Source organism: Girardinichthys multiradiatus, chromosome Y (genome assembly GCF_021462225.1).
Source record: "Girardinichthys multiradiatus isolate DD_20200921_A chromosome Y, DD_fGirMul_XY1, whole genome shotgun sequence".
NCBI classification, from domain to species: domain Eukaryota; kingdom Metazoa; phylum Chordata; class Actinopteri; order Cyprinodontiformes; family Goodeidae; genus Girardinichthys; species Girardinichthys multiradiatus.
The window spans coordinates 35,165,848-35,183,905 of record NC_061818.1 but is presented as its reverse complement, the minus strand read 5'-3'; the positions used below and the strand labels follow the sequence as shown (position 1 = coordinate 35,183,905).

The following is an 18,058-nucleotide window of genomic DNA, read 5'->3' as shown; positions in this document are numbered from 1 at the left end:
TATGAAGGAAACTAATACCGCGTCTGTATGTTAATGTTAGGTGATTTTCAACAAATGAAGTTGCCTGCTTAAACGCTGCACACATACATGACAGATGTGTCCACTTCACACCTGCTGCGGAGAGATAACAAGGACACAAAATATGCATCACATTACCCCTGACCCTTCCCGTTGTTGTGGTAGAGGACTGTTCGGGAAAGGGCCAGGCATCCAGGCTTGGGCTCTCGAAGCTTTATCTGCTTGGAATTCTTTTAGCTCAAGGTCGCCTTCAGCCCAGAGCTGAGAGCCCCTCCAGTTCCCCTGTACCCCTGATAAGAGCCGCGCTAAATAGAAACATGCTGTACTTTACATATACTCACAAGCTAGAAAGTCATACTTCAGTGCATACGTCATACTCATAAGAATAGTTAAAATAATTAAATAATTAAAACAAAGTCCTGTTGTTTGCTTAAAGATCACATTTTTAAAACTGTTATCAATTTGAGACGTAGTTTGGACCTAATGTTTAACAGAGGTAAAATTAGTTTGCTGGTAAGGAGTACTTATGCTTTAATGACAACAAACTAAGACAAAAAAACCAGAGCAATGCACATTTTAATTTCTCTTGCAGTCAAGGACATAGAATGTAACCTATTAGATATGGTTTATGTCTTGTTTTTGTCTTTGTTCATACGTTTTCCTTGTGATAACAATCTAAAACAAAAACCAAACACTCTAAACACAATTTAATATCACCATATAAGCCCTCACAGAAAAAACAGACACAATTCTGGTTCTTGAGAGAAACACTTGCCAATGAGTTGCGTCTGTCTGTCCAAGAACATTGTTAGAGACACTGAAACTACGACTAAAAGGTATTTCAATCCTGTAGAGACTCACAATAAGAAACACAAATGCGATTAGAGAAGTTACACGATGGATGTTTCTTTGTTTGGTGCTCAGACCCCAGAGGAAGACATGAATGCTGAGAATGCATGAACTTGATGAACGTCTTAGGATTAGAATTAGAATTGTCTTCCCCCGGATCTGGTACTGGTGATGGAGAGGAGGCCCGATGGTAATGGAACTGAGAATCCGATGGAGGCGATGGGGTGGAGGAGGGTCTAAGCTCGGCTGACAGCTGGGAGATCCATGAATGGGAGATTTTAAATGCGGAGCTTTGAAGGATCATTGGCCGAGGATTACTGCAGACTTGAAGCTGATTGGTTGGCAAGGAGACGCACGGAGAAGCCATTGGATGAAGCTGGAGGAGTGGGTGAGTCTCCCAGATTGAAATTGTATCATTACTCCATTTTAATCAATTTACAGCCACCAGCTTACATTAGTGATATGGTTTTCTGTCCAGGGGGGCATGTCCTCAGCGGGCGCTACTTGTTTCCAATAAGGTATATAATAATATGTATTTTTCAGAATAGTGTTCATCACAGGAGTGAGTGTGTGCTTGGTTATATTTAGGGACGGTAGAGTAGTAGGGACTCACCCATATCATCAAACATTGAAAATTTCCAACTGTCTACAGCTCTGCTCTTAAATTATTCCTCTTTTTTTGTGTTTAGCAATTTTGCTAAAAATGCAGAAGATTGCACATTTTGACAAACAATTATGTAGTAATAATTCCCAAAAAATAGAGAACCGTTCTAATAGATCTCTTTAGAGCAATTGCAAGAAAATCTGCAAGCTTCAAAGAAAAAGAAAAAAAAAACTAAGTGGGCAGTAAAGCTTTTATGTTGCACATCCCCTTTATGAATTTTGTTCTTGGTATTATTTGTCATCATATCTTTAAAGCTGATCTATAATGAGTTTTTTTTCTCCTGTAAAAGTTTAGATGAGATGAATACTGAAGATGAATAAACAATATTAGCCGTGGCTTAATTTCCCTTGACTCCAAAATGTCTTCAGCATTTTGCAGTGTTTTTTTTAAATTTACCACTAAATGACAACATTAACATTACCACCTGGGTCCACTTAAACAACCTACTTTACGGTAAAATTTCTAAGTGCTCGGTATATGGAAAAAGAAGGAATTCAGCTTGTAAAATCTTCTCTGCATTACAAATTTTTGCATACTTTTATGTCAAAAGTTCATTATTTTCAGTCCTTTTTAATCATTCTTTAAATTATAAGCAGAAAACCTCTTGGGTGTTTCTACAAGAGGCAGGATTTACATGGAAAAATGCAAACAGCACAGACTGTAAGGAGGAAGATAGACGGACGGATGGAAACAATTTTTAGACACCGGGTCAGGAAGTAAAATTACAATTGAAGGAATTACAAATATTTCTCCATAGTCTATTTGCTTTTTCCATAAATTTCCAGTCCTGAGTAGAAACTCCATACATTCACATTATTATCATACCTTTACCACCTAAACTAGCCAGAAAGATCTGTGAAAACAGGAAGTTAAATTTTTTTTGCCTATCAAATTAAGTCACTTCATTTCAGATGTTTGTGTTCATCTGCAAAAAGCTGCAGATGCACACAGGCGTCTGTTATAAGTAAACCCGTCTGCTCAGCACTGAAGCCTGAAGGGCAGATGCAATCAGTTTCAAGTGCCGTCTTTCCGCTGCTGTCTGCCGCCCCGATACGAAAAATCTAAAAACACAGAAGCTAGCTGTCAGAATAAATTATTTAAATACAAAAATAGGTGCAACATTTCAAGAAAAGAAAATCTTTTATTGTTAAAATTGGGCAGAACTAAATTTATTGTCACATCTGCAAACATATCCTAAAAAAATAATAGAAACAACAATTGAAAAACAAAACCAAGGACAGACAATTCATCAAAGTGTGTTAGAAAGAAAAGGCAACAATGCTGGAAGTTAGGGAGGCTACAAAGTTGGAGGCATGAATCAAAAGGTGTCCTTGGTGACAAGCATGGACAGACCTGGCTCTTCATTCTCGTTAGTGGCAGCGCCTGTCAGCATGTTTCAGTCAGAGTTTTCTAACAAAAACCAGGGACTGGATGACTGTTTGAGCTCTGATGTGCCTCTATCTTTCTAACTCCAACATCATCTCCTTCAAAACTAAAACTAAAAACAAATTAGAGCCAGAGCTCTGCTGCTCTGCTCTGGCTCTGCATCAGCAGCCACTATCTGGCTAACACTACAAAAACTGGCTATCGATTTGTGAGCAGAAACACCTGTATAGTCGCCCAAGGGCAAAGGTTGCATTAGCTTCCACACATTTTACTCCTGTCCGTCTTTATCTTGTCTGCAAAATGGGAGGCCTGTCCTGGCACTTTGGGGTGACAAAAATTGTAGTCTTTATCAGGAAGCATTCATGAATGCTTGATGCAGAGAAGAGGAGGTTTATTTTTAACTCCTCTGACTGATTAAAAGAGACTGTCCCTTTTGACTGGTGATATTTAGGATTATTCACACTGAAACACTGTTAGGAGTCACTCTGCTTCAGTGCCAAACAGCAGACAATGCAAACTGCTTAAGGAAAAAGTGCAGAAACTTCATTACCATTCCAGGATGCATAACTTTGCACAAATCTTTACAAAAAAAAAAAAAAGGAATTAATCTGCTCCTGTCTTATTTTGTTAGACGTTAAAAAAAAACACTGTTCAGATGAGCAGGACTTTAAGTAAGAGAAGTGGATGAAGTATCTGAAGGAAATAAAAAATAGCACCCGACAAACTGTAGAAGCAAACTTCTGGGATTCAGCTATAATTCTGTCAAAAGCTGCTATCTCCCATTCCTTACCTAAATCTAATTTCTGAGTTTACAAACCAATAATTCCCTCCTGCCCGCCACATTTCACATACACGTAACCACACGTCAGCCTCCACAATGCTACATATTACATGAACACAATCACTACATTTCAGGCCCTCTTCTATGATAGATAACTGGAATCAATGCAACAAATCTGGTCAGCTACAATAAACTTGTACAACTATTAGAATTAGTTACAGGTTGGGATGACTGCCTCAACCTTAAAATTGACATTTTAGTCTTAAAGTATATTATTTGGTAATGTGTTATGAGGCAGGTTAATTGATTAGAAAACAGTTCGTAATGGAAAGATGAGGGGGAAAGTCCGATAGGAATAGAGGCAGCTTTGAGGTTTGAAATGAAAATAAAGGAAAAATTCATTCAGAAGCCTCAGAACATGTTTGAGGACATAATGGGAAGACTGGACTTAATAATTCAGGGAAGGTCTTTGTGCTCAGTGGTTGATTCCTTAATGATCTGAAAAAAAAAAAAAAAACATGGTTAAAAACAGCAAAAAGTAGCACTTCTCTAACAAGATACATATGAATGGAAAACTGAAAAGGGGTCAACATTTCCACCCAGAGGAAAAACATGAGAAGTGCAATGTGTTCAAGCTCCTACCTCCCCATCTCTGGTCTCTACAGTTCGAACCAGGATGCTCCTCTTAACATGGGCCTCTGGGGTTTTAGTATCCAAATTAGTTTCTAACCAATAAACAGAAGTAAAAGGCCTTTAGCTCCACTGGAGGATGCAAGAAAATCTCTCTGTATTCTGGAAAAATATTGCCCTCCCTTTGTACTAAAGTACAACTTTACAATAAATACAGAATATTTACAATAATTAGATTTCACATCCTTAACTTGTTTTTTAAATAGAATATTGTCAAAATAAGGTGAGATCTTTCCATGTAATTAATGCAACATTCATTAACTGCTCACAGTTAAATCCATAAAAATTACAATAAATATCCTTTTGTGTAATCCATGCAATAATTATTAAAATACACAGTTGAAGCAGAAGAGGGTGAAACAAGCATATTCTCATATTCTAGAACTGAGAGACTGGAGAGGCCTGTGTGTCGTCACATATTAATTGCCTTGTCTTTTGCAGATGTATAACCAAGAAATGTAACCAAAGGAATAATGTATGGTGATTTTCCATTTTCCACAAGTATTAAATGAAACTAGTAATCTTTGATTATCAAGTTAAACAAGTATTAAATGAAACAAGTAATCTTTGATTTTCAAGTTAAAACATATGATTGAGAACTGATAATTATTAAGGTTTGAAAATTCTCAATCAGCAATATATGAAAGAGATAATGTTGTGTGGTGTATGCATAAAAAGGATGAAGTTTAAGTAATGGTTTTAAACTGTAAATGAAGTAAACGCTGTAACTAAAAGTTTGAGCAGCACCGATGTAAGAATTAAAGCCTCTGTTTAAGAGGAAGTGTAACGTTGAGTGAGACAGGAATAGAGCAGATGTTCAGGAATTGGGGAAGTGAGAGCTGCAGCTTACAGCACAAGGCTGATGACTGAGGCGGGGGCGCAGGTCAAGAAGAGGCCAGCAGACATCTCAAGACTGAGGTGATGATGGCATGTCTGATATGGACACGACTCGGGAAATTCCAGAAAATCACCTTATGTTATGGGTGACCAATGGGACATCCATGGCAACAACCACTGGCCAATGAGCACAAAGAGTTTGGTGGAAATGCTCTATAAAATGGGCAAGAATAGAGGAACTAGTTGGTTGTTACAGTAACACTCAGCTTGGACTCCTACTTTACTTGCACTGCCATACTTGCACAATGATCACCTGCACTGTTGTACCGCTCTGGCATCTTATACTGCTCTACATTTACTCTCACTCACTTAAAACTGTGCACATATATTTATATTATATTGTAGATATGTTTATACTGTTTAATTTGTATTGTATTGCACCGACTACGCCAAAACAAATTCCTTGTATGTCCAAAAACGTACTTGGCAATAAAGCTTTTCTGATTCTGATTCTGATTGTTTCCTCGCAGAAGACCAGCGAACAAGATCGGAGAGACGCTACAGATGAATCAGAGGACCAGAGACACAGCCCAGCTGATCGACTGCATTAAAAAGAGGATCAACCCATGTGTCCTGAAGGACTGTGCCTCAAAATTAAGAATCTGATTTCATCTAAAGCCTTTTTATCCAGACCACAGAAGTGAACTTGATCGGTGAACAGCTGATTGCTCTAAGTTTCAGGCTTCTGGAAGTCCTGAATCAACCTCATTTATGTCTCCGGGTTTCCTTCAACTCTTCAGCCTCTGGAAACTACTGTCTTCGGAGACATAACAACAAAGATCCTGTTTAACCATCAAAGCCTGGAGCATCAGTGCCTGCCACTTAAAGGAAGAAAACTGAAGATTAAGTCGTATTCCCTTCAAGAAACCACTCATTGATACCAGAAGACACATCTCCATCAGGTGCATGGATGAGCCTCCGTCTTCAAAGCCTCTCCAACCTCATTAGTTTCCGCATCAGGGAAAGACAGGTTGAATTGATTGATTTATTTCTATTATTGAAATTATTACATGTTGCCGAATTGAAGCTGTTACTGACCCCTGCATAAGCGTTGCTAATTAAAGAAAGCATATGAAAATTCTAGTTAAATCGTGGACATTCAATTAATTGAGTTACCTTATTTTTGGGTTTTCATTTGTGGTAAAAAAGTCTTGTTGCCTGGTTCTAAGATATTTTAGGAGGTTTTTATAGGATGCCTTAGCCAAGTTTGTTAAAACAGCGCCCTTGGGGCTCATGCTGAGCCACTAAAATTAACCTAGCCCATATACCAAGAGCCAGTTGTAAAATTAAGGAATGAGCAGCCGTGAACAAAAGTGACTGTTGAAAGTGTGGATGACTGCGAGAGGCTACTCAGTCGTCCAGACTTCCAGTTGAAGAAGGGCGAGACTTTTGTATGAAAGCTGTCAGAGGCTAGGCGAGTCAATTCCTGACACCAGCTTAAACAGAACTTTCAGTAAACCTGCTTAGTAAGACCTTTCAGGTTTAGGGAAGTCCGGACCCGTTGGATGGAGAGCTGATTGAGCAATCCCTTTAGACATAGGGAAGTAGGAGGGAGGGGTTAGCTCATCGGACAACGAAAATATATGTGAATATTAGATTATTTAATTAGAATATGAGAAATATAAACTGTCCATTTGTAAATACTATTGTTAAGTAATGATGTCTTTTCATGTTTTAATTAATATGCACACAGTTTATTATAGTAAAAAAGATGATCGATTTGCAAAAAAATTTAAAATAAACAAACCAGCCAACATTGACTTAATTTTATTTTATCTTATTTCATTATTTAAATTACCTGAAGTGGCAAGACAAACTATCCTAGGTAAGCTATTTAACTGGATGGCCTTTGACACAAAGTTTATGTGCCCAGGCAAACCCCTGCTTCAGAAATCCTTCGGAAATTAGATTACAAGAAACTCTGACTCATTAAAACATAAATAATGAGCGAGTTTCAATAAGAACAGCTGAACTTGTACTTTTTACTCTCGCAGTTTAAGAAAATTACACTCTCTCAGCAAACACACAAAGAACAAAAACATTTTATTATAAAAAAACATTATTGCTCTATTCTGACCTCTAAACTGCAGGTTGGCAAAGCTCTGAACTGGAATGGTGATCCTGATGGAAAAGAGAAAGAAAAAGGTAAATCTTTTGTTTCATACTGTATTTGTTGCTAAGGTCAAACAGAACCAGTTTGCAAAGTTCTAGCTCACCTGCTCTCCTCTCCCTCCAGCAGTTTCCTGTAGGTGGCTATCTCAATATCTAGAGCCAGTTTGACATTGAGAAGATCCTGGTACTCCTGCAGATGCCTAGCCATCTCTTCTTTCAAGGCCTGAATCTCCTCCTCCAGACGGCTCACCGTATCCTGGTACCCAGCGGTCTCCATGGCACAGCGGTCCTCCATTTCCCGAAACTGGCGTTCCAGAGACTCATTCTTAAGGAAGAGAAATATCAGGTTTCAGATTAAACAGATTCGAGAAACCTGGTGCTTGCATTTCAATCCAGTAAATGCATGACTTTTTGAGAACGCAAACAATTTATTTATGATAGTTTCTCCTTATTTAAACTCCCACATTTTAACAGATGAAGGAAGGACACAAAGGTCATTATTCTGTAAATTGAAATGAACATGATGGATACTTTTCATGCAGTTTTGTCTGAGGTCTGGAGGACTTACTGTGCCACGAAGAGCATCCAGGTCACAGGTCAAAGCTTGGACCTGACGGCGATATTCGTTGGCGTCTTGCTTGGCTTGGCGCAGTGCTTCTGCATTTCGATTGGCTGCATCTGTCAGGTCAGCAAACTAGAAAGAAAATCAAACAGTCCAATACTGCTGTATGTTTTCTGTAAATCTTCTGACATTACACAAATTTTTCCAATGAAGCATTCTGTATTTGCACAGAAAATATTTATTGAGAAACAGCAGGTACGTTTTCTAACCTTGGATCGGTACCACTCCTCTGTTTCATGCATGTTGGAAGTCGCCATATTCTCATACTGAACTCTGATGTCTCTCAGAGCAGCAGTTAAGTCTGGTTTAGACACATCCAGATCAACATGAACCTGCTGGGCCACAATCTGATCCTGTAACTCACGCAGCTCCTGAAAGAAAAAACGTTACAAATGTAAACCAAAACGAAAAAAACGAAACAGTTCTTATCTTTCATTTCATCTAGTTTTTAATGTTGATTCTCACCTCCTCATGAATTTTCCTCAGGAATTTGATCTCGTCCTGCAGGGCTTCAATCTTTCTCTCCAGCTGGACTCGATTGAGAGCTGCCTCATCCACATCCTTTGCAAAGATTGAGAAAGAAGGAGGGAAAAAGATTTGGCTGTCAAAAAATTTGAACAACCTAAAATTTGAGGCTAGTAATTTAAGCAAAACAAGTTTACCTGTCTGAATGTATTCAAACTGTTCTCTGCTTCCTGTCGTAGAGCCATCTCATCTTGCAGTCTGTTGAAAAAAGACAGAAACGCTTTCTGAAATTCATAACAGGGTTGTACAGACCAGAATAAAGAGGTGAATGCACCAACTGCATCTTAATTGAGACAATAAAGTACATTTTAAAAATGTGTATTTGAAATTTTCAATCTGACTGAGTTATGTTTCTTTTAATAAATTATTGTTTTATTAATATTTGACTATTTTGATTTGATTTTCCTATTCTGTTTTGCATGCACAACATTTCGATCAGCACCTTTTTTAATGCGGCTATGGTTAGGGTTTAAACAGATTTGCACATTTAATTTGTGACACAGCTACATAGAAGAAGGAAAAACAAATTCAAAGAAACACAACAGGCCTCCTGTTCACTGTTAAACTTAAATCTTTTTCATTTACTGTAACATTTTAAAAGAACATCAAAAATCCGTAACAAATTTTGAGTTAGGTTACTGGAAATTAAAGCAATTGCTATTTTTGTCGGGTCCTTTATGAAGTTGTTGCCCATCTTGCCATGTCTGCAGATGATTTAAAAAACACGTGTAACATGGGTCTAAATTTGAGGAAATTGAGATTTTTTTTAACCTGTACTTCAACCTGTACAGGTAAGCCCAACATTATTTATACCCCTGGCAAACTTAGGTTTAAAGCAATCTTTTAGTCTTACTAACATGTTTGTTCTGACTGGGAGTACTATTGTTGTTTTGGAATGACCCCAGCCAGAGTCCTGACTTGAAATTGATAAAGAATCTGTGGAGGGAGCCCTCCAGCCTCAAAGACTTGGAGCTCATTACCCAAGATCCATGATCAAAGTATCAATGGAAACATGGAAAAAGTTGGCCTGTAATTTAAAGAAGGGTTTTATTTCTGTAAGGCAAATCATTTTTTTAATTGAAAGTACATTGTGTGTCAGCCTCTGTAGGTCTTCTTCCTCTTCTGCCCCCCTAGTAGGTGCAGTTCCTTGAGGCTCTATTCTAGGACCCCTTTAATTTTCTCTCTACCCTCTTCCCCTCGGCTCTATTCTGAGAAAGCATAGTATACTTTTTCACTGTTATGCAGATGACACCAGGGGCATTTTAGGGCCTCAAAACATTGGGGGCTTTAACCCAAATCCAAAATATTTAGATTTAAATAAGACAATTTATAGGTAATTTAAAATTAAAATAATATAGGACATATTGTACCAGTACTCTGTCTCGGCTGGTTTTAGACTGAATGTAAATTATTGTGAATCAAACAAAAAAGGTTTGCAATAATTTCACTTTTAATTTTTGTTAGAAGCTGAATGAAGGACAAGGAGAAACAGAGTTTAGGCCTGATGAAAAACCATTTTGCTGAAGCAAATAATGACACATTTTGAGGTATTTAGAAAAGAACGTAATCTGAATTTTTGGTGACAAAAGTTTTTCTTAAACTCAGAGATGTTTACTGTGGGCCAGATAAATGTGCTTCTTTTGTCAACTACATAAATAACCTTTTTAAACGTTACATTCTCATCAAAGTGTTCCACTCCTCAGGCTCCATTGTCTTTATTCTTTTATTTCAAAAAAGGAGAGTGGAATAAGGTTGATTTTCCTAAATCTTAGTCAAATGGTAAAATCCTAAAACACATTTATTTTATTATGCCAAGAGCTTTCTAAACATTTTATTAAAATTGTTATTTTATGAACCTGTTCTCTTTTATCGCCATCTTTTCAGCCCTTCATTCCTCTTCTGAAAAAATGTGTCCTGCCAAAAATAAAAGAAACATTTTGAAACTGAATTGAATTGAATTTTTCAACACAGTCTTTTGTTCTGCACTGAACATGTGAGACATTAGTGCAGTTCTTACTATTAAACACTTCGAGAGGAAAAGGTGTTAAGTTGTGGTGTTTAAAATATAGCATAGAGCCTCATCCTGGACCTTATCAGTACTAATATTACAGTTATTAATAACTGTATACATATGGTATGTATGTCTCACCCTCAGTAAAACTGTATCCTTGGTTAATTTGTTTAGTTTATATAATATTACTGATTATTTGCTATGATGTATTTCTTAATTATCCTGCATCTTTAAAGCCAGAGCTGCATGTTTAGAATCAGCACAGAAGATATGAAAGAGAAGAGGGAGGCTTACTTTTGCTCTTTCTACGTCTTTCTGGAACCAGGAGATATTTTCCTGGTTTATTGAGCAACACCTGGTTCTGTCTACATGTAGAACTAGACTATCAGACCGGCTGCTGCAATGAGATCAATGTGTTGATCTGAAGGACCTTTTAATGTGTTCATCTACGTTAGAATTAAATGCTCTGAAGTAAAGGACCAGATATTTTCACATTATAATGCAAATCCGTCTAGAAGCTCACAGAGAAGGTTGCTACTGTTTTCTATCACAGACAGATCATTTAACTTCACCTGTAGCTCAGGTGAAAGTCCCTCATCATGACTCTGATGATGCTCATTAGCGTGAACCTCCACCTCATGTCTTGCTGGTTGAATCAGTGATTAGCTGTAACTTACAATCAGCCCATTCCGAGTCAGCATTCAGGTTTTACCGCTATCTTCGTCTGTTCCTGAACACACCTACCAGACTCCCTCTCTTTGGTTGGCTCCGCGGTTGCTCTGAAATGAGCCCAGTTTGAGCCGCTCAGTGTAACCTTTCAGGTAATGAAGGAGGTAGGTCGACCTGGAGTAAACGGCTGTTCTGGACTTCTCCAGAATGGAGTCCGTCTCTGGCTGTGCGCGTAGTTGCTCATTTTCGGTACGAGTGCGCAAATAAATATTTTATGTCTTCTCCTTTTAACTCATAATCTGATTGTTTTTAAATCAAAATGTGAAGTCCAATACCATTTTGTGGCTGCATCTTTTTAATACTTGTAAATTTCTTCTATCAAGAAGTCCAGGGCTATTCAGAAAACATCCGGGGCTCCAGGTCTAAGTACGCGCCTGGATGACATACAAATGTACAGGGGTTGGACAATGAAACTGAAACACCTGGTTTTATGGTAAATGGACTGAATTTATATAGCCCTTCCAGTCATACAGACCGCTCAAAGCGCTTTACACTAGAGCCACATTCACTCACACATTAATACACCGATACGCAGATCGGTAGGCAACTTGAGATTAAGTGCCTTGCCCAGGGGCACATTGACATACAGCAGGAGGAAGCTGGAATCAAACCCACAACCTTCCAATTGCAAGACGACTACTCTTCCTACTGAGCCACAGTCGCCACAGCCAATACAGCGTCAATTCGTCTTGGGAATGACATATACAAGTCCTGCACAGTGGTCAGAGGGATTTTAAGCCATTCTTCTTGCGGGATAGTGGCCAGGTCACTACGTGATACTGGTGGAGGAAAATGTTTCCTGACTCGCTCCTCCAAAACACCCAAAGTGGCTCAATAATATTTAGATCTGGTGACTGTGCAGGCCATGGGAGATGTTCAACTTCACTTTCATGTTCATCAAACCAATCTTTCACCAGTCTTGCTGTGTGTATTGGTGCATTGTCATCCTGATACACGGCACCACCTTCAGGATACAATGTTTGAACAGCAAAGGTGGACTCATCAGAGAACAATATATGTTTCACATTGTCCACAGCCCAAGATTTGTGCTCCTTGCACCATTGAAACCGACGTTTGGCATTGGCACGAGTGACCAAAGGTTTGGTTATAGCAGCCCAACCGTATATATTGACCCTGTGGAGCTCCCGACGGACAGTTCTGGTGGAAACAGGAGAGTTGAGGTGCACATTTAATTCTGCCGTGATTTGGGCAGCCGTGGTTTAATGTTTTTTGGATACAATCCGGGTTAGCACTCGAACATCCCTTTCAGACAGCTTCCTCTTGCGTCCACAGTTAATCCTGTTGGATGTGGTTCGTCCTTCTTGGTGGTATGCTGACATTACCCTGGATACCGTGGCTCTTGATACATCACAAAGACTTGCTGTCTTGGTCACAGATGCGCCAGCAAGATGTGCACCAACAATTTATCCTCATTTGAACTCTGGTATGTCACCCATAATGTTGTGTGTATTTCAATATTTTGAGCAAAACTGTGCTCTTACCCTGCTAATTGAACCTTCACACTCTGCTCTTACTGGTGCAATGTGCAATCAATGAAGACTGGCTACCAGGCTGGTCCAATTTAGCCATGAAACCTCCCACACTAAAATGACAGGTGTTTCAGTTTCATTGTCCAACCCCTGTGCCTGCCTCTCAGCAGAAAGGACACCCCATCAGTTCAACACTTACTTGACTACCTAGATGAAGTCTGGGCTTAGATGTCCTGAAACGTTTTAAGCTTTAATGAAAAGAAAACTGAGGTAATAGTTTTCGGTAACCCTCCCGCCTCTGCCTTTTAGACGTTGGCTCCCTTGCCCGCTTTGAACGGAAGTTTGAGCACATTACCTCTTTCTTAAAATCCTTGCACTAATTGCCAATCCATTTTAGAATTGGTTTTATTGTTTTAAAATCTTTAAATAGTTGTGCTCCTCCATACCTTTCTGAGCTGCTACACGCTTAGATACCTTCCTGTTCTTTCAGATCTGCTAATCAGCTGATTCTGAATGTACCCAAAACCAGGTTTAAGCTCAGAGGAAATACTTTCACTTAAAACTCATCTTTTTACTATGGCTTTCTCCATCTTTTAATTTGTTGATTTTATGTTTTTTTGCTTCTTTTTTATTGCTTGTCTTTATTTGTTGTTTTTATTCTTATATTTATGAGCGTAACTCCTACTTGTACTGTTCAGCACTTTGTTCCCTTTGAGGACTTTTTAAAGGGCTTTATACATAAAATTGGATTGCAACTGATTGGAACTGTTTACTGAAAATAGTGTAAATAATTCTAAACATACCAATTCTTTATAAAATGTACATAAAAACTGATTTTATTTACCAAAAATTGACATTTACATGTTTTTAAAAAGCATTTGCCAAATGCTTGTCTCACTTCCAATCGGAAAAAAACTTGTTGGTTGAGTGAAGAAAAATCTGTCTAAATCTGTCAAGGTAATGAATAATATTGGGCTTAAACATATCTGCATTGCTTTTGAATAATGCATGTGAATTAGGAACAATTGTGTGGAATTCACTGTGTTCTGCTGTGCTGTGACCAGGTCAGATACTTTCCATGACGTCTTAATGTCATTACATTTGGTTTTTCTCATATTAAAGGATCAGCTGACCCTATGGGTACATTTCATAACTCAAATAAATATTAAACACATTAATCAGAAAGTTAGTCAGGTGCCATCATTTCATAAATTCACCATGCTCAGGTCAGTAAAGCACTTATGGTGTGCTTCAATCTGTGGCAGCATGACTTAGCTGGTGATCAAGTTGTGAATGCTACAGTGTTAAATCTATAAGGTGAATAATGCATGTATTTCATCTGTCAGTGAAATTAGATTTTTCATGCCTGTGAATGAAGTATATTTGAAGCACTTTGATTAGACTTTCATCTTGCTCTTTTTCCTGCTACAGAGGAGCAACAGGTCTCAGCTAAATGGACAGCTTATGCATCATTGCACGTTTACTCTAATCTAACAGCCAAAAGCCTTTCCCACGGGGTGGACTACACACACACACACACACACACACACACACACACACACACACACACACACACACACACACACACAGAATGCATATTAAGATAGACCTGAACAGCGACAGACCACCCCACGATCCATCTGTCGCACACAGACATGGAACAAAATACACTGAGACTTTGCATCACATCTGTACAGCTTCATACGGTGTTGCACAAAAATCAGCGGGAACATGAAAAGAGACCTTTGACCCTGATCACTGATGACTTTGCAATCTTTCACAGGACGAGCAGCTGCACAGTCAGAGAGCAGGGAGAACTCTGAAGTGGACCGTCCTACCATCAGACTTTCAGTGCTTCTCGAGGCAAAATTAAATTGTTGATTCCAGCCACGCATGTTAGGAGAAATGAAATACGCCTGGCGAGGTGATGTTTCTGAATACATTACTGATAAAAAGAGAGGAGAAGAGAACAGCAGCCTGGCTGTTGGATCCCTTTGTGAGGAGCCACCATTGTGCAACCCCTCATTCCTCCACAGTCTCTCAAAAGCGGTGACGGGTTCAGTCAGGATCAAGTTTATATATAGGGAATAAAGCTCCAGCAGGCCATAGCAGTTTGCATTCCAACAAATTGCTAATAAAACCAATAAATACACATATGCGAAGAGTTAATCTTTATTTGTGCCGTAATTAATTAAAATTACCCTTTGTGATTTTATTTTCCAAAAGAAAACGCGATAAAATGTGTCAGGACCAGCCCAGAATGAACAAAATTAAGCAAAATTAATGAGACCACATCTATAAAATCCATTGTTTTTTTCCACTTGTAAATTTGTAAAAATTTGCAGTGCCTTTCAAAAGTATTAAATCTGTCACATTTTTGGAAGTTACAACCACAAACCTCATCGTATTTTACTGGGATTTTATGAGAAGGACCAGAATAAAATGAAAGCAAATGGAACATTTTACAAAAATGTTTTGAAAAATATGACAAGTATTTGTAATAAGCCCCTTTACATTCTTAGCTGAAATGAGTTCCAGTGCAAACAATGAGGATATGATTTTTTTGCAAGGCACTCTGTCTTTGTATAATCTGAACTTTGAAACTAACAATATTGGAAAACAATGTCAGTTCCTTTTTATTAATTGAAGATTTCCAGAAGTTTCAGCTATGTTACCATTTCTGTAACAGTATGTAAAACATTAAACTAAGTGACACAACCCAAAGGGTAGGCACAAAGTGTGACCACACACTGAAATGATCCTCCTCCCTCTGGAGTCCCACCCTCCCTTGTTTTACCTCTCCTTCAGTGTGGCCAGATCTGCAGTGAGGTTGTCCCTCTCGACCTCCAGCCGAGCCTTGCCATTGGTGAGGCCATCCACCTGTCTCCGAAGCTCCCTGAGCTCATCCTGGTAGATGTCTCCCAGTCTGCTGGGCTCCTTCACCTTGAGCTGGTTTAGCTCAACCACCAGCATCTTGTTCTGCTGCTCCAGCAAGCGCACCTTCTCTATGTAGCTGGCAAAGCGGTCGTTCAGGCCCATCATCTCCATCTTCTCATTTGTGCGCGTTTCTTTATAATGTGCCTTCATCAAGGAGTCGGCTGAGAAGTCCAACCGGTCCCCGGGACTTCCCAGCAGCAGGGCCGTGCTGGCAGAGCCCAGGGAGATCCTGGATATGGGGCTGGAGTGGGTGATGGTTCGGGGGGTGCCATGCCAGGAGAGGCGGTTGGAAGACAGGTTTCCAATTCTGGGGCCTGAGCTGCCCTGAGGCCCAAAACGTTTCCTGTACGAGGACTGGACTCTCTGGCTCTCCATGCTGGGGGAATAAGATCGCTCAGTGCACAAACAGGGGTTTTATAGAGGGAGCAACCCCCCACCCCCCAAGTCCAAAGCAGAGAGGCCACGGGGTGGGGCAGCAAGGAGGGAGGGTGGCAGGCATTGAATGGAACAAAAAGGGGATAGTGAGGGACTAGTCTACATGACACTCAAAAGGCTGTGGCCAGGGATTGTCCGTGCTCGTCCACTCAACTACAAATGTCTCCTGGATGCTTTTTTCTTCATCATCTCCCCCTTTTCCTCCCGCCTTCCAGTCTGCCTCTGACTCACTCTTTCACTCCTACGTTCACCCCCTTTTTGTCCTACTCTCTTTCTTTCTGCTCCAAGCGAATGAAAAGGAATTTGTGTGACAGGCTCTAGCCGCAAATCTAACCTGACCACACATGCACTCCTAAAAACATAGAGACAAAAAGGACTTTGATTAAAAATGGGGGATGTTGGAAAGATGTCATAACTATTGAAGCAGAAAACAAAAACATTGTTTTATAAGCAGGAGAAAGATAATAAATAAGGGGAAAGGTGTAGAATGCATTGTAAATCTAGAGGAAGACTATATAAACAGAAAATACAGTAGTTTTACTGTGAACACCATGAACTCCACAGTGACATACCATACTTTACTTCAACAGTAAAAAACTGTTGTTAATACAGTAATTTTGCTGTTAACACAAAAAAGAGCAAAATGTGTTCATAGTGTGCTTGGCAAGCTGGTTAGAGTTGATGGGACGACAGATGAAGTTACATACAGGTCAAGAAAGCCCTGTGGAGGTCACAAAGGACTTGAGATCCTAAAACATACAGTCAGAACTACAATCGAGTGGTTTTTATCAAAACTTATGAATGAGTTAGAATGGCCTAGTCCAAGTCAAGGCATAAATCCAAATTTAGAATCTGTTGCAAGACTTGAAAACTGGAGTTCACACGTCCTTTCCATTTAGCTTAAGCTGATTTACAAGGAACATTGCACAAAGCTGGTAGTGGAAAACCACAAAAAGACTTTCTGTAGTTGCATCGAAAGATTGTTCGCAAAGTTTTGACTAAAGGGGCATGAATGCAATCACTTTTCAGATTTTCTGTTGTAGAAAAGATTGAGTGAATCTATCACAAAAAATCCACATCAAATACATTGAAGTTTGAAGTTCAGAAGCATAAATATTTTATGTAAGGCACTGTAAGAATATCAATACTGGTCACTATCTATACATTTGCTTCAGACAGAGAAGGTAAGTAGCAGGTTTGAAAGTGTCTGGTCTTTGTGCGTTAAGTTCAGGTTATTAGAGATCCTGCTGGTTCCAGAGACTGATGCATGGTCGAGTACGAGGGGGAGCAGGGTAAGGAAGAAAGGTTCGAGGAGTGCAAACACAATCTGAACTTCAGATTGACTAACTGAGACTGCGTTACAAAACCCTTTTCACCCACTACCTTGACAACCACGAGGCTCAGCTCTTCTCCAAACCTTTTTTTCGGGCTTATTTTTACCAGAGCACATTTTAGAAATAAGATTGTGACCAAATGCCTTTTTTGCATGTCCCACAGTGCAAAAACAGAAGATTATAGGCCAACAAGAAAAATAAATATGTTGCTAAAAACACTAAGTACATTTAGTTATTGACTGGTTAAATTCAGGATAAACACACAGGGAAAAACACGTTTTATAATATTGGATTAATCTTTTCTCACTTTTCTCTCATTCCAATTAGTCATTCATTTCTATTTTTTTTTCTAAATAAATTCACCTAGTCAACCAGTAAAATTGGGTCTAAATATCAAAAATAAGTTTCCAAAGATTTAAGAGCAGAAATCAAACAGCTGACCAAACCAGCTGATCATCTAGATTATACTTAAATGACAGCTCAGCATGCATATGGGACATTCCCTGAAAAAATAATAATAAATCCTGCAGCATGCATGGTTATATTTGCTGGAACAGTAGCACAGATGACTGCTGTTT

The 18,058-nt window shown here is 39.1% G+C and overlaps 1 protein-coding gene across 1 annotated transcript; it reads right to left on the bottom strand.

The window, feature by feature from the left end:
• Positions 1-2,652: 2,652 nt before the first annotated feature.
• LOC124865046 (glial fibrillary acidic protein) lies at positions 2,653-16,297 on the bottom strand. Its single transcript, XM_047360049.1, has 9 exons — positions 15,572-16,297; positions 8,682-8,742; positions 8,485-8,580; positions 8,229-8,390; positions 7,966-8,091; positions 7,502-7,722; positions 7,363-7,406; positions 4,341-4,423; positions 2,653-4,196 (listed from the first exon to the last, which is right to left on the bottom strand). The coding sequence occupies exons 1-9, from the start codon at positions 16,084-16,086 to the stop codon at positions 4,155-4,157; spliced, it is 1,350 nt and encodes a 449-aa protein (XP_047216005.1). The 5' UTR covers positions 16,087-16,297; the 3' UTR covers positions 2,653-4,154.
• Positions 16,298-18,058: the final 1,761 nt, after the last annotated feature.